We start from the raw sequence: 23,552 nt of genomic DNA, 5'->3' as shown, positions 1-23,552 counted from the left end.
ACAACCCCTTTTATAGTGGGCTGTGCCTATCTGGCTATTGCCAAATAACTGTGGGGAGGAGCTTGCCTAGCTGTTGCCAGGTTACTGTGGGGGTGGAGTCCAGACAGAATACCAGGGGCTTGGGTGGGGAGGGGGCGGTTTGCCCTACATGACTGATGGTAACAGAATTATGGAGCTGGAGCATCGTAAGCCTTGTGTCTGGTAGGATGGCAAACAGGCCTCTGTCCCTTGTAGAAACACCTGCTGGGTTTCCAGGGTTTAAATCTAGCTTGACCAGAAAACAAGCTGCTTTTCATGGTCCTACAATATTCTATCAAGTGGGGAAGGAAAGGCACACACTCAAGTAGCTAGTTATATGATATCACAGTTAAGAGCAGAGAGAAACAACTGGACCAGGCTGCTTGCTTGTTTCTCTCAGCTAGATTTCTCCTATCTTGCAGAGTTTAGGATCTCTGCTAAGGAATTCTGCTGCCAACAAGGGGCTAAATCAACTAACAGTCAAGACAATCCTACAGAAATACTCACAGACAACTTTGTCTAGAATATTCCTCAATTGTCACTCATTTTCCAGATGATTCTAAGTTAAAAGTTGATACCAACAGTGAGGGACACATGACTCAAACTCACAGGTTTGGATTTCAAATCCGTGTCATCATTAAAACTATTTCTCATAGAACAGAGGCAGTTTGCCTTCTGTACTTACCCAATGTTTGCATTTTTGTAACGTGATACCTCAAAGAGATTAGTTCTTCTTTGCCAGCAACAGCAAAAATCCACTAAAACGGTGGTTGCAAATCTCAGGAGAGATAATGGATGCCTCCTTTTGATAAATCTTCTCACCTCTTTTAAAATTCTCCTAAGCATACTTAATGTACTACAAAAAATTATATCATTTGACATATGTGTCAAATACAATATAAATATTATATATACTAACCATGAATAATAATTATGGGTTATAATAGTAATCAGTATATTACATTGATCAATACTATCATAGTAACCAATGAATAATCCAATGAGGGTAATTCAAGTACTAGTCAGAAATAACAAAAAAATAAATAAATAAAAAAAAAGAAGGAGGAAGAGAGGAAGAGAAGGAAAAAAACAAATGACAGTCAAAGCACAATTTGTTACTTTTAAGTGTGTGTGTGTCTGTGTGTGTTCATGTGTGAATGGATAGATACACAATACAAGTGATCAAGTGCTTAGAGGCCTAAAGTCAACCTTGGGTTCCATCTTCCTTCCTTCCTTCCTTCCTTCCTTCCTTCCTTCCTTCCTTCCTTCCTTCCCTCCGTCTCTCCTTTCCTTCCTTCTTTCTTTCTTTCTTTCTTTCTTTCTTTCTTTCTTTCTTTCTTTCTTTCTTTCTCTTTTTCTTTCTTTCTTTCACAGATCTCTACATATCCCTGGTTGTCATGTCTTGCTCTGTAGACCAGATTGGACTACACAGAAATCCACAAACCTCTAGCCCTCAGTGAAAATTGTATGCAACCCTTCTTGGCTTGGATATCCTTTATTTGATGAGGCTTTGTCTTACTGAACTTATGAGTTGCCAAATCTAGGTAGTCAAGTAGCCAGCTTACTTTTAGGGTCATCTGTAGGTGCCTTCCAAGCTCTAAGATAACTAGTTCCTTCCACAGGAACCTACTTTTTGATGTGGATTCTAAGGATAAGCACTCCAGTCTCTACAGATCCCCACATTTGCACAACAAGCACTTTATTCACTGAGCTAACTGCCCAGCCCACACACAATTTGTTATTTTACAAAGTTATAATGAATTAAACAAAACAATGAGTGGGTATGGAATTAGGGGTGAGAAGGAAATGTTCTATATTGTTTGAAATGCTTTTTGGTTTTTTGTTTGTTTGTTTGTTTGTTTTTATAATGAGAATAAAGATCTTAACCTGGGCTATATAAAGATTCCATGCCCTAGGTCTGACATGTATAAAATTTGCCATTTGCTGCCTTCTTGCACATCAGCTGCTATTTTGTCACACAACTTTAAGCCACAGTCCTTAGGGTCCAATTGTCTTTAGCTATGAAGTAAGTAGAATGGTAAATCAACATTTCGTAAAGTATGTATTTCATAACTCTCATTTTGGTATGCTAATTTTATATGAAAACATTGCTATGGTCAGTTTCAAATATATGCTTTAAACATAAGGCTAAAACACTGTTAAATAAGATTGTTTTTAACGAAAAACTCCTAAGAGACTGTTAACATGATAAAGAGTTGTAAATCTCTCAGGAACTGATACAACATACAATGTCCTTTGAAAATGAAGTTTCCTATATTTTCTCCTCCACTTTCTTCCCATCCCATTAGAGGAAGGGAGTTATGTTGTGAGGTTTAAACAAGATCTCCACCTTTCATTTTATTGCTGTATATTCTACTATTAACTTTTCCTGCAATGGAGTAAGTATCTGTTCACTCCATACAGGGTGTTGAAAACTATCCAAAGAGGTGATTCCACTGGAGTATAGTTTAGTAAACCAAGGCATTTATTAGAGTTACTTACAGGAAGATGGATGATTCCAAGGTTGTACATCATGGAAATGCCCACACCACAACCAAATGAGGAGGTTATATTCCTGCAGCTTCCTACCCAGTTTGCGCCAGAAAATACTTTGGAGAACCTCCTTTCCTGATCAATTTATTGATGCTTTCATAACCTTTAGAAATAACCTTGTGAGTCCTGACCCTTTCTTAGCTTTCTGGTCCCTGTAAGTTTCTTGAACTTCCTGAGTCATGAGCCTCCTTTTCCCTTCCAGGAAAGATTGTGTTCATTCAGAATACTATTGTAAAAAGCTACATATTAACTATACTATTCACTACAAAAAAATAGCTACATATCTTTCTAAACCATCTTATTAGAATCCTACATTTTGACAAAAAGTAGGAATCTACCTATAACAAAAGAACTCAATATTGAAGGACTTTCTATCATGAATATAATAAAGGTTACAATATATAATTTAATTTAACTTTTATTCTTCCCATCATTCCTATTAGTTGCACTATAAGTTCTAATTAAATCACAATTCTCTACAGTAATAGTGTTGAGATTTCAGCCTCTAAAAGAGTTTTTATTTTACAAAAGATAGAATATCGGTTTTCAGAATGAGCCAATGAAACGTTAGTTGGTTAAGTGCTGCATTCTGTCTTCATCTTTAAACTGAGAAACCTCAGTTTAAAGTGACAGGTGCACACAGGTTATGAGTAGATTCGTAGCCCCAGTGGTCACTGGTCTTATCATTAAGGAATACGTATACATGTCTCAGCTTGTCTTGTGTTGATGTGTGAATGAGATCTCTTTCATGTAAGAGATGTGGCAAAGAGCAGAGTGCTTGTCCCAGAGGTACCATTCATAGAGTACTTGCTTTCTCAATAGCCTCATTATTAGTTGGGTTTAACAACCAATCAGACAGGCTTTGCTTGGTTTGTCTTATACTCTGTAGTCACAGAAAAACCCACAGAAGAGATTTGGGTTTTTCTCATATTTTAACAAATTTCCATCAATTATTGTACTTATCAGAAGATTTAAAAGAAATGATTCTTCACCACACAACAACTGTAAACCAATTGGGTGAGGGGTTAGGTTTTCTTTTTGGTTTGGTTTCATGTCACTATTTATAGACAGAATGTTCATTCAACAAGGATCCTAATGAATTCATGGAAGGTTCCAGTCTCAGAAAATAACATGGTTCTCCACCTACATAATAAAAATTGTTTTCTAGATTATCATTCCACATAGAAGTTTATATATGATCAGATTTAGATATCAGAACTGATCTGAGTCTCTGCATTAGCCAGACATTTTTTTTTTTTTAGGACAGGGAAGGACACATGTTTTTCAAGCAGTATTGGGAGTAATTAGGCAATCCTAGCATCTTTATACATTGTCTATTTCCTACTTGTTCAGTTGGTTATCAATGGTGGTTCTAATGCTTTACATGCATTAATTTGGTAGAACATTCCTGAAACATCTGAATTTTCAAATTTTCATCATTTGTCCCAGGGAAAAAACACATTTTAGAATGTTGTATTTTGGGGGTAGAGAGATGGCTCAGCGATTCAGAACACTGGCTACTCTTCCAGAGGTCGTGAATTCAATTCCCAGAATCCACATGGTGCTCACAACATGTATAATTGGATCCAGTGCCCTCTCTTGGTGTGTCAGAAACAGCGTGCTCATTATACAAAAATAAATAAATCTTGAAGAAGAAGAAAAAAAAAAAAAGAATGAGATGTGGATGCTTTGAGCCAATCATCAGACTGAGCTCAGGGACCCTGATGGTAGAACTGTAGGAGCGGAGGGGCATTGCAACCCCATAGGAAAAACAACATTGGCTGGTCAGACCACACAGTGCTCTCAGAGACTAGGTCATCAACCTAGGAGTGTATAGGGGGTTGCTGGAGCAGTGGGGCAGAAGAAGATGGGTGGGAACACCATCATAGAGACAAAGAGGAGGGAGTAGAGGGCAGATGTGAGATGGGGGTTTGTGGAGGGGTAACCAGGAAGTGGAATATAATTTGAGATATAAACAAATGGAATGATTTTTTTTTTCTTGGATATTTTATTTATTTCATTTCAAATGTTTTCCCCTTTCCAGATCTCCCCTTTGGAAACCCCCTATCTCATTCCCCTTTCGCCTGCCTCTATGAGAGTGCTCAACCACCCACCCACTCCCATCCTCCTGCCCTGGTATTCCCCTACACTGGGGTGTTGAACATCCTCAGACCCAATGCCTCCTATCAGATTAAGGCTGGTCTTCAATAGCAACAAAGATACCAGAAAGCTCACATATACATGGATGCTGAACAACGCTCTACTCAATGATAACTTGGTCAAGGAAAACATAAAGAAAGAAATTAAAGACTTTTTATAATTTAATGAAAATGAAGGTACAACATAACCAAACTTATGGGACATAAATGGAATGATTAATTAAAAAAGAAAAAAAGAGAAAGATTTAAAAAAATGTTGTGTTTTTAAAATGAAAGATTCAAAGCAAATTGGCAATTATGTTTTCTTCACATACACAGCTTAAGTTGTTATCGTTTCCCTCATTCCATATTTTGAAAATTAATAAGTGTCAGGTTTTAAATGATGTCAAAAATGGGGAAGCTCCCTAGTCTGGATTGCAAACATGACCATTACATTCCATGGCCTCCACAGTTCTCTATGAATTGGCATTGGTTTCTGAGTATTCATAATTTTTTACAATTCATAATAGTTTACAATTTCAATTGTAACTAATTAGTATCTCTTCATTCTGCAGAACGCCAGAATTTAGGGAATTTTGCCTTAAACCTAAATTTTTCTTTGGTTAACCATTTTGGGTCTTTTTTTCCTTTTAATTTATATAAAATATAATTTTGTGAGAAGGCATGCTTTTTACATTAAAAAGAGGATTTTTTTTAAAAATGTACACCTAGTTTGAAAAGACTAATTTTGAGATCCATTTAACTGAAAGCAGGATAATTACAGAAAATTAAAAGTTAACAGCAAACACTCTTGAAATAAATTTAGTTGCATGGAATCTGTTCTTAATAAGTTAAATGTTGATGGCAAGTTTTGACTTCACACAGACACACTAGCTTTTCTTACTTCCCGTTGTTGGCAATAAAGAATGAAGGTACTTTAAATACTCTTAGTAAAAACTACATTTATTTAAATTTCTGTGTCTGTGATTCCTTGAACTTTGAACTAGGAATAGTTGTACCTTCCGTGTCCCCTGGGAACTGAATTCCAGTCTTCTGCAGTAGCATTAAGTGTTCTAAATTGCTAACCCATCTCTACAGCCATCTACATACTCTGGCTGTATCTGTACTGGGCCTGAACATCTCCCAGTGGAAGAGAACCCTTTGTTTGTGGTTGAGATCTGGAAAGGTTCACTGTTGCCATGTGACTTTTCTATTCCCCTCTGGCATGACAGTTTGGGGAGATAATTCCTTCCTTACAACACTCCGTTTTATGATGGATTGTTCTGGAAAGTGGTAACGCTCTTGTTACACTGGATCTCTTGTTTCATATCACAGCCATTCACACTTTAGTACTAAAAGAATAACAAATATGAACGGATAAAGCCATTCCCTGGTAGGATTAGACTGTTAGGAACGACAGTCTCTGCAGTTAAAGATTCTTCAACATCTGTTAGAACGGGCAGTGCTGTGTAGAGAGGTTCGTTTCTATATCTCATTTTGGATTGATGTACACGCACCTTTATATCCTTCAGTTCAATATAACATTTAGCCTCTCATGTTCTCAGTTTAAGCTACAGGGAATTCAAAGATATTTCAAAGTGTAATTATACCAATCTGCATATAAAAGGCTATATGTCCTACAGAGGGTTTTATAGAAAAGTGAGGGCTTTCAAAGAAGAAAATTAGAAGTAATTCCCACAACTGAAAGTCACCAGAGTTAATGCATATTTCATTAGATGAGAACATTTTTATTTTTTATGCCAATATATTAATCCAGAAAGTGGTGGGGGATTGTGGTGTGTGTGTGTGTGTGTGTGTGTGTGTGTGTGTGTGTAAAGTGATAAGGAGTAAAATTGAAGTGACAGTTGAAGAGCAAAGCAAAGAAACACGGCAAGTGCACATCATATATGTTGTTTGGAAAAATAGCCACATCACATGAGAGAAGTCAACGCTCATATTACTATAGCAGACAATGAGTTTCTCAATTATCTATTGTATTAGCTATCTAGGGTTGCTAAAGGAGACTCCCAAGAAGAGAGCAGCATAATCCTGCCATATTTATCTCACAGTTTGTGTGGTTTGGAATTAGTGCAGCTCAGTTAGTGCCTGGCTGAAGTCTCTCAGATTTGCAGTCTAGCTGTTGGCTGGGGCGGGCGCAGTCTCCTCGGAAAGCTCAAGTTGAGAATCGGCTTCTGAGCTCAGTCATGTGGTTGTTTGCTTGCCTCCATCTTTCGTTAAATGAGCCTCTCCACGCAGCTGCATCCACAGCATTTCTGCAAACAGAACAGAAACAAGAAAACAGTGTACACGGGCTTCTCAGAAAGGAAACCTTGGATGCTGTTCTACCCTGACTTCACAGGGGAGTCCCCTGCCCGCTCTCTCCCATGGGGATTTCTCAAAAGGAGTTTCTTATATTGCACCCCCATTCAGGAGAATGCGTTGAATGACAGAGTCTGTCTCCCTTCACTCCTATGTTCATGCAACGTCATTTATAGCCTTTTAAAAATGCAAATGAGCTTTTAAGATAGAAGTCCTATGAAGATTTTCAAACTGAAGGAACGTATAGTTTTTAAACAAACTCCTCAGCTATGTTTTCAAGGATATTGCTTTTCAAATTAAACTTTTTTAATTCAGAAAGATTTTTACACTTAAAAGTGAAAAAGTGATATGATTTAAAAAAAAAATATCCTTTGAGGCTCCCCTCAAAGGGAGAATTAGCATTTAAGAAACCTCACAAATATAATTGTGTGATTCTAAACCTAACAAAGTGCTTAGCAGAAAACTTGAGCAGCATATGGTTATCCTAGTCCCAAACAGTAAACTGTGTCTGCATGTGCCAATTCTTAATTACCAGCTCATTAACACGCAGGTGTCAATTGCTGGTGGCAAAGGCAATACCCACATGGCCTAGTTTCTGTCATGCACAGTGTAATTAAATTGACCTCCAGTGCTGAAGCTTGCTAGTTTCCTGATACTATTTAGGCACTAATTCAGGTCCTAATCAAATTAAAACAAAATGGCAAATAAACCAATGTAATAAAAGAAAATAATGCTATTTTATGCTATTTTTTAAAAACTGACTCTTCATGTGGAAACATAACCTTAAAAAGAATTCTCTAAATAGTTACTGGAGCTAGATAGAACAAACAACAATGTACATCATGTATATTGGAGGTCCACAAGCCCAATGCACATTCAATAAGGGTAAAGTTTTTGAAGAAAAAAAAAAAAGAAAAAAATTATTCTAAAAGTGACATTTAAGCAAATGAATGGTATTTGGTGTGATTTTTGTGGTTGCTTTATTATGAAAAAAAATACATTGATTACATTTGCAGTTCTGATCATTAATTCAAAATATGATTCGTCCTCAAACATATTAACTCTTTCCAGCAGAGACATAGTAATAATCAAATTACATTAATAGGGATTTTACATGTAAGATTTTCTAGCTATGTAGTTATAACCCTCAAAGCCATGATTATCCTCTGATGGTCTTCTATGAGTACCACATGGGTTTGCTCCCTACGTGGAAACTTCATTTTCAAGCTTCTCATTAAAGAAAGAGAAGAGGTCAAGTTTTATACTAATTTTTCTTCCTCTTAAAGGTTTTTAGTGGAAAAAAGTCAACATACTAGAAGCAATAAAAGAAGTGTGAAAAAGCATTTCTTACATTTGGGGAATGTTTAAGCACCATGGGGTGTGCCTGACATCATAATATTGACAACATTTATTTTTCAGTGACAACAGGAGTGGGAGAAAAATCGAAAATTAATTCCACAGAAAATTCTAAAGCCTCAAAAAGTGATCCAGCAAATTAGCTGAGGAACAAGAGTGAAACTAAGCCACAAGCAGGATTTTAAAATGCCATCAAGAAGTCATTAGATGCACAGATGCCCCTATCTACCTGCACAGGTATTTGATACAGTATTCACTCTAGCTAGAATTGAGGTTTGTCCTCTTGGAAGTTAACACAGACAGTGTTTAGATTGGAAGACAGCAGGCAGAGTTTAATGTCTGGTCTTCATACTAGAAAAGTCTAAGATTTTAGTCTTCTAAGTTTCGTTTCCTGATTAACTTTCAGAGTCCAAGTACCCAGGATTATGTATGCCTTTAGGCAGAAGATACGAAAAATATTTCTTTTGAACAGCTAACAAGGAAAAATATACCTAAAGACTGTAACATAGATTCTCTAATTAAATGATTTGTCTAAATGACTCTAAATAACTATATAACCAATAAACACTTCTCACCAACAGTTTACCATTCAAATTTTATTATAAAGATAATCAATTGATGCATTTCTATCTTTCTGCTTGGAATTATATTGTAAATCTTATATGTGGAAGGAAAACCTGTACCATTGTGCTGCCTTTATTTATATAGCATTTTTACCATAGTTCTAAGAAATAGACACTACTCCTTGAGGTGTCTTTCATCCATACATTGAGTTCAAATTTTGTTGTAATGATAGTGATGCATTTTTATTCTATCTTATTGAAATGACGTTGGAAAGTCTTAATTTGTGCCAGGAAAATTTGTACCATTGCGTTCCTCAATTTATGTAATCTTTTTATATCAATTCCAAGAAAGAGAGACTATTGATTAACATGTCTCTCATCTCAGCCATTCAAGTGAATGGAGAACAATATAAAATGTAGGAAAAGAGTTGAAATGACTGTCTTGAGGAATATAAAAGAAAACTTCTTAAAATTAATATTATAAATGTAACAATAAATTGTTAAGCCCAAAGGGAGATTGACTGGTAAAGATCTTAGAAGATAGAAATATTAAAAAGATTAGAAGATAAATACTTAATAAACAAAACTAATATTTTCTTAGAAAACAGACTTTGAAACTAAGTTTAAAAAAAAAAAAAAGCAGCAGTTAGTAGAGAAAGTACCTTAAGTGATAAGGTACCTGTGATGAAGGAAAGTAAACAAAAATAAATAATAATTGAAGAAATTCTTTAAATTCCAAAAGAAAGGCTCATTTGATGGTTCAGAGAATTTACCACAGGCCTTTAACATAAATTTAAATAGATATACCTCAAATTATATTATGAGCTTTCACAAATTGATAATAAAGTGATTATTCCATACATTTACAAAGATGTTAGAGGACCTTTAGAAAGTCATGATTTATCAAAACTTTATGTTCTGGAAAACAGCATTTTGACCCTTCTCAAACAATCTAAGAATGGAGAATTAATCATGGCAGGTAGCACCAGTTCTCAGATAGCCTGATGACTGATTGTTCAGGGCAGCTTAGTAGCTCTGTCTTCATGCTATCTGACTCAAATGGTTCTTCTCACTTCCAAAAAATTTTATCCTAGTTACCATTAACTATCAAAAAAGCTAAGAGTTACATGAGAAGAGAATCTCAGTTGAGGTATTGCCTATATCAGATTGGACCATGGGTGTGTCTGTGGGAACTGTCTTTATTGTTATTGATAAAAAAGTGGCAAAGCCCATTGTCGAGGCACTACTCTTAAGGAGGTGTTGCTGGGTTAAGCTAGCCAAGGTGAGTGTGTAATCAAGCAAGCATCATTCTTCCATGCTTTTGCCATCGAATTCTGCTTTGAGTTCTTGCCCTGACTTCTCCAAGTGATATACTGAGAGTTCAAAGTGTTAGCCACAGAAATTCTAGGACAGGTAGCAGAAGTCTAAACCCAAAGCCTAGCCTTACATGTCTAGAAATGCCAATCACATGTGTGGATAGACCATTCTTAAGTAATGTTACAGACAAGATGGACTATGGACAACTGTTCTCCAGCTTCTCCCATGACTACATTTTCCTAAGATGTGATTGAGTCTATGTGTGAGGACTAGCGACCTCACCCTGGGCAGTATGCATACCTATCATTCACTTCTGACTGACCTATATCCCCAGGCCATTCAGCCATGTTTTCAAATAAAGATGTCTTCCTTGTTTCAGTCTCATGTACCTCACAACAGCAGGCCTGTTATGCACCTGGAAGCTGTATTTGATTCCTGTAAAAATAATATCTGGGCTTGGATATGATTACAGTGAACAGCTTGCTATTGGTTCGGCCACAATTCAATAATACAAGATGATGGATATCACTATCCATACCATATGAAACACTTTTCAAACATGTATTTTTGAGAGTGACAATGACATTTATTTAATTTCTCAAAATAGACTATGCTAAGTTGTATTTGTGACTAAGTGGTGTGGGCAGGTCTATGTGCACATGTGTGAATGTAGGCACTGTAAGTCAGCATGGATTGTCTTCTATCTTTTTCCAACTTACATTTTTTTGTGACAAAGGCTCTGACTGAATCTATAACTTCTAAATTTAGTTAACCTTGCTGGCCAGTTAGCCCTAGGGAGTATTCTGTAATTTCTTACACGGTGTTGGGACTATAGATGTGCACCCTTTCTCCTGTCTTAGTGCTGGGAATGTGTCACAGGTACTTACAGACTGAGCCATCCCCTTTGACTCAACAATGTTGAGCTCTTGAGTAGAGCCCCAATCAAATTTCATGTTCCTCTAGTTTCTAGACAGTCCGTTTAAATGGGATAAATTATGACTTCTTTAGGGTAGGTCCACTCAAGCTTCAGAGTGAAAGGCAAATCCTACTTTGTTAGAGTTATAGTCATATAAATCCCCACTCCTTGTGGTTTACATTGCCTAAACTAGTGACACACATCTTACAGTTTTCTTTGTTGTCACTGCCAGAGAACACTCATCAAATGCATGTTTTTCAAAAGTGGGTATCAACCTATGTCTCCTTCCACTTGGTCATGTATCTATGTTCCATCCTATTCAGGCATTGCTGCTTTTTAGAAATCTCAGCTTATCTTCAAATTATAAAATCACGTCAAAGTTTTAAAGATCTTACTGTGAAATAAGAGTTGTGAGACTCCATAACTGGCATGTTCAGGGGACTTTCAACAGAACTGTGTCATTATTACCTACTCTTGATGACTAGAACCTAGCCAAATAAGTTGTTGTTGTTGTGTTGTTTTGTTTTGTTTGTTTCCATCAGATAGGACTGGGCAAAACTGTTTCTTCTTGCTCACAAGTAGAATTGACAACAATGTCTTGCTCATCTGATTTTCTGTTCCTGGATGTAATCTCAGTGACACTCAGTGTGCTGTTTAGTGCCTGCTCACATGTGACTTCTTTCTGCCTTTCTCCTCTGTCTATCCAAAATTAGGTAAATGTCTTACCTGTTCCTCTAATCTGAGGTTAGCGCTTCTTAACTAACTAATGTCATGAATGCTTGGCAATTTCAAGAATCCTCTCCACCTCTTCTTCTTTTTTTATTTTTTTGTGTGTGTATTTCATTAAATCAATTGAACTACATTAAGCTGGCATGCATAGAGGCTATGGCCAATATTAAAACCTTCTAGTTTAGAGAATAGCTCACTGAGGCACAGTATATTTACAAGGAAGTAAAATAACAGGATGGTCTAAGGGTGTGGTTCTCAACTTGGGGGTCACAACCCCCACAAGAATGTACACCAGATTTTACTTTGCAATTCAAAACAGTAACAAAAGTGCAACTGTGTAGCAGCAAGGAAGGAATTTTATGATTAGGGATCACCACAGCATGAGGACCTGTATAAAGGGTCACAGCATCAGGCAAGGTGAGAACTGCTGTAAAGTGAAGGTAAAACACTGAATCTTTCAAGGATGCTTCTTAAGCCCAGGTAGTATGCAATTCAAAATAACTTCAGGGATTTCCCTAAACTGAAAAGATTCAAAGGGTTCCATGCTCCCTAAGAGTGTGTAAGTAGCAGGCCCTGCTGAGCATCATTCTCAGGTAAATTGAGCTTCCTGAAACAAACAGAGACCCACCCCCTCCAGACCCAGAAAAGCCTAGAAGAAGCCAAGACCAAGGGAACTTCATGTTGCTCTTAATGAGTCAATAAATGCTTTCTCTATCTCTTTTCACACACACACACACACACACACACACACACACACACACACACACACACACCACACACACACACACACACACTCCTTTCTGATTTGAAGTTACTTGGTATGTTGTAATGTCTGCTATCTTCCTATAGTTCTTGTAGGTACTTTTATAAGTGATAGTAGTTTTCAAATAATATCAAAAGAAATCATCAGTCTTTGAGTTATTTCATGGTGTCAAAACCCTAGGGCAGTGTAGTTAGTTATAGGGAAAAACTATTGAATACATTTGTAATTTGAGGTTCAAAAGAATAACTCTGTGCTTGCTAAAAATCCCCCTACATCACCAATTACCTACACTTTTAAGAGAAATGGAATGATGGAGATATTTAAATTTAGCTATTTGTTACATTGTTGATTGTATTTTTAAAATATGAAGATAGAATCTTTCACTGGACTAGAAAGATGGCTCAGAGGCTAAGAATACTTGTTATTTAAATTTGGTTACCAACATCCACATAAAAAAGAAAATCACAACTGCCTGTAACTACAGCTCCATGCAATCCAAAGCCCTCTTCTGGTCTTCTCAGGAACTGGAAAAAACATGGTGTATTTTCACACAAAACACACATGCATATGTATAAATAAGATAAAAATCAATTTTTTTAAAAAAGGGAGAAATACAATTTCACTTGAGAACAGAGCTTACTTTCTGGCTTCTGTATTCCCCCACATGAATGCCTCTGTCTGTCTTTGTCCTGCCTCTTGTAGTACAGGGAAAAGTTACTTTCAAACGGGAAGTGAAAGAAAAGAACAAGGATTCTCCTTCACTTAACCTGAGTGCCATGTGAAGACAGGGTCCTTTGTCTCCAAAGTCTAGTTAAGGAATTCTAGAATAATCATCCAAGGAAAATAAAAGGACGAAATATCACACACTTATCACCATCCACAGGATGATCCCACTTAAATTTCCACATGAATTAATAAATCCTTTAAAATGGAAATGCTCCTTTGAAAGCATCAATTTGATTACTGATTGGTATGGATTGCATTCTTTTAATTGGGGAATATAAAGGAATTTACTAAATTCAAAAGAATAAGATAATTCTAGAAATGTTTTAAACATCAAAGGGTAACACTAAGGAAGCGAGCTCTCTCTCACCAGGCAGAGACCTCCAATTAGAACCATTAAACAGTCCGATTGCACTGAGCACATCCTGAAGGCTGCCTCAAGTAATTTTCAAAGTGAACAGAAGACATGTAAAAATGATACTTATGTGCAAGAAAGATCCCATCAAATGTACAGTACTCCCAACAAATATTCAGAAAGGCCATTGGCATCAAAGGTGTAGTTATGGCACATTCAGATTTCTGCATTTTTCAATCATAGAAATAAATTATTCTGTTAGAGTTGCTGAGGAAGCTGTCCTCTGGTAGGGATGAGTTTATTTCCTGCTCTGCATTCTGCATGCAAACGGAGTGACAGAGCTGGTGAATGGGGACTCAAAGAAGTGTAGACTCACCTTCAGGATTTGAAATGATCTTTGCTTAACTACAACTCTCCAGTAGGCTGGGATGTTTTTCATGTATAGATTGTGTTCTTCAGTGTTTAAAATCAATGATGGTGATAAAGTGATTGAAATGATAATAATAAACGGATGCTAATCGTAACAATGTACCTATAGTTAACCAAAAGGAGCTCAGTTAATTCTCAGAAAAAGTCCTATAATTAGCAATACTTATCTAGATTGCACAGTTATTATCACAGTGAAGCAACTTTTCAAAATATCTTCCTTCACTTTCTGCCACATGAAATTGTTTAAATTAGAAACAGAGATCATATCATTCAATATGTTGCAAACATTTTGGGGAATGATCATCAGAAAAATGGTGTTTCACAGGGTACCCCATTTCACACACACACACACACACACACACACACACACACACACACGCGCGCGCGCGCGCGTGTGTGTGTGTGTGTGTGTGTAATTTTTAAAAGTAAAGTATTTTCTTATATATGAAGGATGTTCTTTGATACTGTTCTAGTTCTATTTTCTTAATGTGATTATTGTGCTTTATATATTTTTCAGGTTAATATCTATTCTAAGTCATTCTCAGCATTCATTGACTATTTCAATCACTTAATTTCCATCGTTTCACCATTATACATTTTCTTTTCATTTGTTTGCATTCTTATTCAAATTAGAATTTTTGTGAAAGAATATAAAAATCCTTATAACTTGTGATGGCCAAAACTAGGTGAGTAAGTAGAATTTTGTTTTACCTTTATGATGTATTTAATTTTATTTAAAAACTGTTGCTATGGTTGTCAGAAAGAATGACAACAGTGATAAGAAGGAATATAGGCAAAGCATAATTATTACTTTTTATGGAGAATTATCATCTCAGTTCATCCTTTCTATAGAAAAGAAGTTCAAAGACAAACAAATGCCTAGCCCTTTCTTTGCTGTCTGATAAGATGAAGCTTTTAATTTGAGTGTGTGCAGGTTGAACTAATGAAAAGTACTTGTACTGATCACACAGGAGAATAAAAAGTACATTGTTTCTATCTTTGGCTCCTTGAAAACAAAGTTTCTATAGATGATTTTGACATTATATAAGATGCTCCTCTCCTGTCATTCATAGTCTCTTTTCTGAAAATGACACAGACTTGACTTTTTTTCTTGTGTTTCCCATGAACATTGATTATGAAGTGATGGTTTTTCTCATTTTAGAGAGTGTTTACCTTATCGTTTGCAAACACTCACATTTTATGTGCAATTTATTTATGTGTTAACATTTGTGATATTACTTTAAAAGTTTTAAGTTAAAATAATCCAGCACTAATTGGAAAAATGTTGACTTAAAAGATTTGTTGGGGGTAATCCTGAGATTCACGTGGAATTGAATGCGGACATTCAATCTGTAAACACAAAAAATTCTTCAAAGTTTCCCATATGCTATTTCAAGTGATACACATTTTTGAGCAGATATCCCTTCGACCTGTGATATTAAGACTAAATTTACTGAAATTACTCTGTCAGCATCCGCCATTTCTATACATAGGGCCACGTTAACCACTGGTGATTTTATTCAAAGCTCCCGTGACGTCAGTGGAAGATCCATGCATGGAAAGATGGTGTGATATGTATCCTAGTTTTATTTATTTTGTATGTATACAGCAGTATAAAATAATATATTACATTTACACACATTTTACTTATGTATGATTATAGCATTCACAGTAACAACACTGCAATTAAGACTGAAACTCATGTGTTAGAATACCCTGTTTTCACTCACAGATAATTGTATCAGACATGTCCACAGAACTGAAGCTCGCTGCTCACATTCAGCTCAAGGACATACAGATGTTTGGGAAGTGAGAGTTCTATCTTCCAGAATTTTTTAAGTTGCATGTGAAAATGTAATATTTTCTGCATCCAGAATGCAGTATTTTCACACTCCTCAAAAAACATCTGGGGAGAAAAACTTCAAACTAAGCATCGGACGAGTTTTCCAGAAAAGATTTTTTTTTCTAATTTTACAAATACTTGAAAAATAACAGTGATTAGAAACACATGCATGCACACTAAAAGTATTAGAATCAAAGTCATATTATTGCCTGCTATACTCTGGCGGCACACAGCTACCAGCATTCTGACAGAATGCTAAGATCTAAAATCTAAGCCAAGTGTTTGCAGAAAATATTCTCTACTGAACAGTTTCACAGATGACTGCATAAGGGTTTTGTCCAACTTCTCAGGGGGATATTTCTTGAAGTACTAACAATATACAAAATAACTTTACTACTTCAGGGTGTAAAAAATATTGAATTTAGCAATTTTCTGGTATTCCTTGTTTAAAAAAGGAACATAAAAAGGATGTTAATGCAAAGCCTTTACCACTACAAAATTAGACTTGAGGAAGGATTAAGAACACACACACAAAATTGCCAGTATGAGAAAATATGATTCCCGCAAAATCATTGAGTGTACCAATATTAAAGGTTTTGTAGTTCTGTGGGTATTTATGCTACACATTGTTGTGAAGGATAAAATTAAAAATAATGACAAAAACAATCTCATTATCTTTCAATACCATAAGTTCCTTATTTAACTTGGCAAACATTCATCACATTCAGTTTGATCAACCGAACTCCATACACAACTCTGCAAGATTCTACAGTAATATCAATGCCTACTTCTGAGAGCCTATATGTCAAGTACTGCTAGGAATATTTTTCTTCCATTTCATGGAAAAGCAAAAGGAATTCAACATTTCAGAGCATCTGAGGACAAATTATAGTGCAAACTAGAAACAAAAGAGAATGAATAATGAAAATATTTATATCCTCTATAGAATTTCTAAGTCACAATGTTGGATAAAGGCATTGCATTTAATATTTTCCTAAAATTAAAAATACATGTTTCCTAAAAAGGGTGACACATTTATATCATGGACATTGTTATATCTTTGATTCCATTATGATGCAATATTTATAGACTTGACTTAAGGTGATTTTACAAAATTAGGCTCACAGATTAAAATTATAACTTTACATGTGATGAAATATTCCTAAAAATTGTCATTTGACATACCATTAAAAACGTACAACACTCTTTCCACAGGAAAATTTTTTGAGTTTTACTGCTCTAAAACTAATGAGACTAAATAAGGAGTAAATTCCACTTTTTATTGGAAGTGTATTATGGATGAAACATTGTCTAATACTATCGTTTCCTTGAGCATGTACACAATATTAGCAGACTGAATATGGAAACAGTCAGATTGAATGTGAAAATTACACTGCCTCTCCGTGATGTGTTGCTGAAGCTACCTGTAGTATTTCATCGCTCTCATTTCACTGCTTTTTAAAATAGGCATTCTTATTGAAACATAATATTTTACCCAATTTACTGAAACTGTATCTCCATTGTCACTTCTAATTTATCCTGCATGCAATAACTGATGAATGATACTAGCATTTAATGTTGTGTGTTTTAATAATTTGGTTTGTCAAATTGTGTATGTTTTGGTAGAATGATGATATAATTTAAAATTACAGTCCAGATTACTCTAGAGAGTTGGTATGATATATAAAAATTGCTAGCACATAACTATCTATCAGAAAAGGATGTCTAATGTATATTGCATATGATCTGAAAGATTTAAAAAAAACATTTTAATTTAAATGAATTAGTACAACCATTGCTTGTGAGGTGAGAATGAAAGATGAACGTGGTTGTTAAGCCAGGGCTGTACATTGAAGCAAAAATGATTTTAGTACTCAGTGATTGAAAAAAATTTTTTCTTGATTTAGAAGTAATTAGAAAAAACAAACCTTTTCTCAGTTAAATCATATATAACATCTTCTTACTAAAATAGTCAATCACATAATATGCCATACACGTGAAAAAGGACTGCTGTGGTGCCCAAGAGTTTCTGTGCTTTGGAAACACACATGATCAACTGGTTTCTTTTTCAAATGGTCCCTCGGAGACACAATGATGTTGACATTATGTTGCTATAAGCTAATTGGCGTTATAATACACTATTATGTAATTTGGTAGTATCAAAAGAATGACACTAAATATAACTCTAAACTAATATGAGAAGGGCTAATGACTGCATGTATGTATTTTAATGATCAATCTTAATTTAAAATCAGTTTTAAGTCATATGAAATTAGATGGAGCTCATTTGTTAAGTGTCACATGTTAGTCTATTCTCTTTCATTCTGTCGCTCAAACTAACAGCGAGAATATAACCCGATGAAAATAAAGGTTATCACTTCAAAATGAGTCTATAATTTGGGCTTGGTAAATATCTTGATATCATTTTGGAGTCTTTTTTATAGGGCAGTTACATTTATTCCATGAATTGCTTGGATGAATCTCTCATACATCCTCTGATTCTTATCCATCCCCTGTTTCAACAAGCAACAGACAACAGCATAAAAAATATGTGAACTAAAGGAAAATATGTCTTTCTGAATTTAATAATTAACCTTGTTGACATGAAAGTATAAGACAAAATTAATTTTTCAATGCTGACCAATGAAGAATATTCTCATTAATAAAACACTGACTACATTTAAGCTATAAAAATTTCACATATAATATTGAAACAGTAATGTATCATGTTTCTATCTCCAAATTTATTTAACGTTTTTTAAATTTAGAGACTTTTAAAATATTTTTATTGTTAATACATACCAGCTCAGATAATTATCTTATATACCTCTATATATTCATATATAGAGTTATAGATTTTTATTCATGTTTACTTAAGAGTCACAAAACTATGTAAAACTATGTAAAATAAAATGCTATGAATTATATGATGAGAACGTCTTAAAATAGTAATCTTCAGTTACATATTTTACACCACAAAATGTACAGACACCCAGTTTTTTTCCTAACAACAAATACATGTGAATTTATAGTTTCTTTATAAAAGCTTTAAGTGATGCTAAATTCAGAAGCCGTGGAAATAGAATCGGAATCATGTAGACTGCTCGATGTTTTGAAACTACATCTTCTGTGCTCCGCCTGACAATATTAACAGCTACATCTTTGGCATTGAAAATTCACAATGAGTTCTTGACAAAATTTTGCAGCTTAGTACTTCACTTTCTTTTAAAGAAAGAAGAATACAGGATTGAGCAAGGTATGAAAATTAGGACAAACTATTGATAGTATTTCTCAGTTAATCTTAGGGACCCTGAATTGCCTTCTGTTTATTGTATGGTGAGGGCTGTATGAATCCATTTAAAAACCAACTAATTTGTATCACATCTTAGGAAAATTATATAATATAATATATATTTTATATTTATTTAGAAGCTTTGAAATAGTACAGTAAACACTTTGCAACACGGTGTATAAACTACAGAATGTCTTTGATATTTTGTGGGTCTTTAGGATACAACATTTATTTTAATAGCCCACAGATGAAAAGAACATAGTCACATCTCTCTTGTAAAGTTGGGATAGTTTGGGGAACACTTGGTCACACAAAAATAATATAAAACAGTCAAGTTTAAAACAGTGATATTGCATTTATAATGCACAAATTTCTTTTATCTTGATGACTGGCTTCTCATGGTGAATATAAACATCTAAAGGGCTCAGTGACATTTGGAGAGAGAAGGATAGATAGTGCTGTAAACAGGCACACACTGATCGGAGAGGCAACACCGGTTGCCTATGGAGTTTCTACAGTCTGCACATTTCAACTCATTTCTCAGGCCTGCTGAGAGCAATTAGGTCCTACACGTGGCCACGATGACTCCGCTGGAAATCTAACACTCAGCTACACACAACTAACTGGATGGCCAAGATAATGAAGTTGAAAAGTTGATGCTTTTGTTGGTCGACTCTGTGCAAATCATACTGCTTCGGGTAAGCTGCAGAATTGACTAGCATATCCTTTTCCGCGCTGTGAAAAAGAAAGAAAAATACTCTAAGAAAAAGTGGTTGACGTTTGGAGTTTAGAACTGCACATTTCTGCACACGAAATCAGACAAGAGGAAACTCAGGGAAACCCTGGGTTGGACCCATATCGTGTCACAAAGCTGCAGAAACATCCCAGTGTCTAGTAGTCACTGCAGTTCAGATCTTCGGCATTCTGAAATTTACACTTTTTACATTTAAGAAATCCATTCTGAATGGGAACTACATAATTAACGTAGCGATGACAAATTTATACAAAACTTAATTTTTAAATTATCTATAGAACAATTCCTGCTTCACTGTTTGTGACTATATAATCAAAGTTTAGAAAAAAATAAATGTATAAACATTATACCATTAGAACAAGTGTTTTAAAAAACTATAAATAATTTTATAACTAAATTTACTTTGGTAAACTTCAAAATTATGCATGGTTTAATCTCAAACTAGAAAAATATTGATTGTTTTCAAAAATTCAAAGATGACTCACATTCTGTAGTTTTATTTATCTCATTTTTAACATTATATAATAGATGTGTTGATAGAATTATCTAAAATATTTTCATGGGATGTCATTTTAAGCATCTTTATACGTAATAAGAAATCAGCTTTTCTCAGAAGAAGTCTAATAGCAAAATAAGGGAAAATATATTATGTCATGTTTCCAGTCCTATAAAATATGTGTATAAAAAAAAGCACCTGAATTTCATTATATAGATTACTTAGTAGTAGTGTTAAAGATATTTTTTAACCTTTACATAGTTTTAAGAATATTTTACCTTAAAAAAAAAAACAGAACAGGAATTATATCGCTTAACTCAGCATCTAATCTGAAAAAAAACTTAGATATAAAGATATACCAAATATTATATAATTCAATTAAAATTCAAATCAAGAATACATATATTTCAATAGAAACTAAGGATTTCAGTATGTAATATAATGGGATAACTTTAGTCCAGTGAGACTTCTTTTTTTTTTTTTTAAACAAAAGTTAATACGTTGATGGGTTTATTGTTGATGTTTGATGCTGGTATTTCTACTACTTTCAAGTAAATGGTCTATCTTTTCAGTTCCTTTACCCTGATACTCATATATATTCTTCCTCAAACTCAGTTTCTGATCAGTGAAGCAGGCTGCATGTTTTCACAGCCTGCACACATGCCCGCTGGAACTGTAAATAGCAGACAGTCCTGTGAACAGAAATTAGATTCAATGTGAGGATATGTACGTACTGCATAGTAACAATTATGGAAGTTACCAAAAGTGATTTAGTTTTTTTTTTTTTTTAATGCAGTGTTTCCCTGCATCTCATGATACAATGCAGTACATGTAACACTGGACCAGAAAGTAGCTACTGTTGTGTGTAGTCATAATGTCACAGAGTTTTCTCCAAGCAAATAGAAATAGCTCTTTTAATAAATTTAAATCTCATTTTTGTTATTCTTGGCTTTAAATTCCTGTTCTGTCGTACAGGTACATGGTAACTTAAGTAGTTACGGTATGGTTTGTTTGTAAAAGTAAGAAATAAAAAAATATTTAGCAGGTTAGTTGTGTACAGCCAGAGAAATTCAATTTACCAAATGAATTGAGCAGATCATTCCAGTGACCAGAATCACTGCTTGTATGAACTGGGCATAATAATGTGTGATGCAGAGAATTACCAAGAATGCTGGCAAGATCAATTACCTTCCCACCTGTCCCAGAAACATATTCTAACTTGAAGAATGTTATTAAGTTTTCAAAATAAGATGATTTCCACTTCAGTTGTCTCCTTTCCTTTCTTCCCTCCTTCCTTCCTTCCTTCTTTCCTTCCTTCCTTCCTTCCTTCCTTCCTTCCTTCCTTCCTTCCTTCCTTCCTTCCTTGCTTAAAGACATTTTAGTCCAGGAATTTAAAGACAAAAGGATCCCAGTAACTCGATGCTACTATTATTCTCAACATACAACCTAATTTATTGTAAGGAAAAAGGGCTTATTGAGTTAGTACAGAAGTTAGTTGATGGGCAAATGTTTATTATTAGGTTAAAATACTACTGGTGAGAAAATCACTGGGATAGATAAATTTTGTTCAAACTACAAAATATATATACTATTCATATGGTTCAAAGTTATAGGAATAGCATACATAAGTTAAAAAACTACAAATAGAAACTAAGCTCAAGAGATGTGTTTTAATGGCTTCTTTGAGTTTCACCGAACATTCCTTTTATTGAAATCATCCCTCTGCTTCAACTGTTGTCTGTATATTTCCTTTTTTAAAAAATTAATTTTAGCCCCTCTTGCCTACTCATTGATTGAAACATACAAATCTTTAAGGACCAGTAAGAGTAAAGAGGACATGGGAAAAACTCAACTGTTCCCAAAGATGTAGCCACACCACTTTATTTTCCACATTTTTTTAAGAACACAGATATTTTTTATTTTCCACATTTTTAAGAACTGAGTTTAACCTTGGATATCATAATTTAAGGGCAATGTGTATTGATTAAGACAATACTGTTATGCAGACAGTATTTTAAGGAAAGCAGTAGCAATCCATAGTCAAAGCTCGTGACAGTGGCCCTACCAGTGTCAAAATTATTATAACTCTTTTCTTGGTGTTATTTCAGGGTGGGAAGAATTCAGCACACACACTGACGTTCTTAGTTCCCTGACGTCCTTCTGTATATACACAGCATGATCAAAGCATCCTTGGAGAACTTCTCTTTTAGGTTTTCATTTCTCAAATGTATTTTTAAAAGCTGTACATCAGTATGTGCAATGAATCAGTTGCCTGACATTGGATAAAGGCTCTCTCTTTGCTGTGATCAAAAGAATGAAGGAACTGTTTGTGCTTCTTTCACACTCTATTTTTTAAATGCATTTTTATTTTTCTTGGTGAGTCACAGAAACATTTCATTTTTCACACTTATCTTGACATTTGAAGTAGAGATGAAAAAGTATTCTGGAGAAGAAATATTCAAATATCTACTGTTAGAACTTATCAAGTAGTTTTTAATGAATTGCGTAACTGTCTATTATTTTATGCTCTGTAATCCTATTGCCTTTCATAGTTTGCAAAGCAAAATTTTAAATTATGAGGAAAATTTAAACATTTAGATTAATTAGCATGTTTACTAAACTGATTAAGTAGTGGCTGAAGAAGAATGACTGTCACATGCATGCTTTTGTATAATTGCAAAATTACCATAACAGAGTACTTGTGCCATACAGTTAGTTGCCTAACATAACTAAGTATGACATACATTGACATGATAATTGATATGCCAACTAGTCATATTTCAACACTCATATTACTAGAGACACAAATGTATCATATGCCTTATTCTACTATAAAACAAAGAACGCTAGAGAAGTAAATTATACTTGTTAAGCCGCCTAATCTGTTTCTGCAGGGAGGAAAAAAAAGTAACCTTCAAATATCTCCCATGACTGAGACCCTGCTGCAGTGAAACTTTTCTAGGGGCTGAGATCAGTCACCTACTCAGA

At 34.8% G+C, this 23,552-nt stretch overlaps 1 protein-coding gene and 1 long non-coding RNA gene across 3 annotated transcripts in view; one reads left to right on the top strand and one right to left on the bottom strand.

Annotated features, from left to right (window-relative positions):
* Positions 1-146: 146 nt before the first annotated feature.
* On the top strand, positions 147-22,872 carry 1700027H10Rik (RIKEN cDNA 1700027H10 gene). Its single transcript, NR_040594.1, has 4 exons — positions 147-201; positions 8,448-8,621; positions 19,859-20,012; positions 22,673-22,872. It is a non-coding gene; the product is annotated as an RIKEN cDNA 1700027H10 gene (long non-coding RNA).
* Pcdh10 (protocadherin 10) overlaps positions 4,877-23,552 on the bottom strand; it is a 56,182-nt gene continuing 37,506 nt past the window's right edge. The window contains exon 5 of one of the 2 annotated variants that reach the window (NM_001098170.1): positions 4,877-6,982. In NM_001098170.1, the coding sequence (NP_001091640.1) occupies positions 6,912-6,982 (71 nt within the window). In that variant the 3' untranslated portion in view covers positions 4,877-6,911. Of the gene's footprint in view, positions 6,983-15,744; positions 20,050-23,552 lie in introns of those variants that run through there. The other variant, NM_001098171.1, reaches the window with a different exon arrangement.

Source organism: Mus musculus, chromosome 3 (genome assembly GCF_000001635.26).
Source record: "Mus musculus strain C57BL/6J chromosome 3, GRCm38.p6 C57BL/6J".
Classification (NCBI taxonomy): Eukaryota; Metazoa; Chordata; class Mammalia; order Rodentia; family Muridae; genus Mus; species Mus musculus.
Note: the sequence above shows the minus strand (reverse complement) of the source record. Positions and strands in the feature narration are given on the sequence as shown.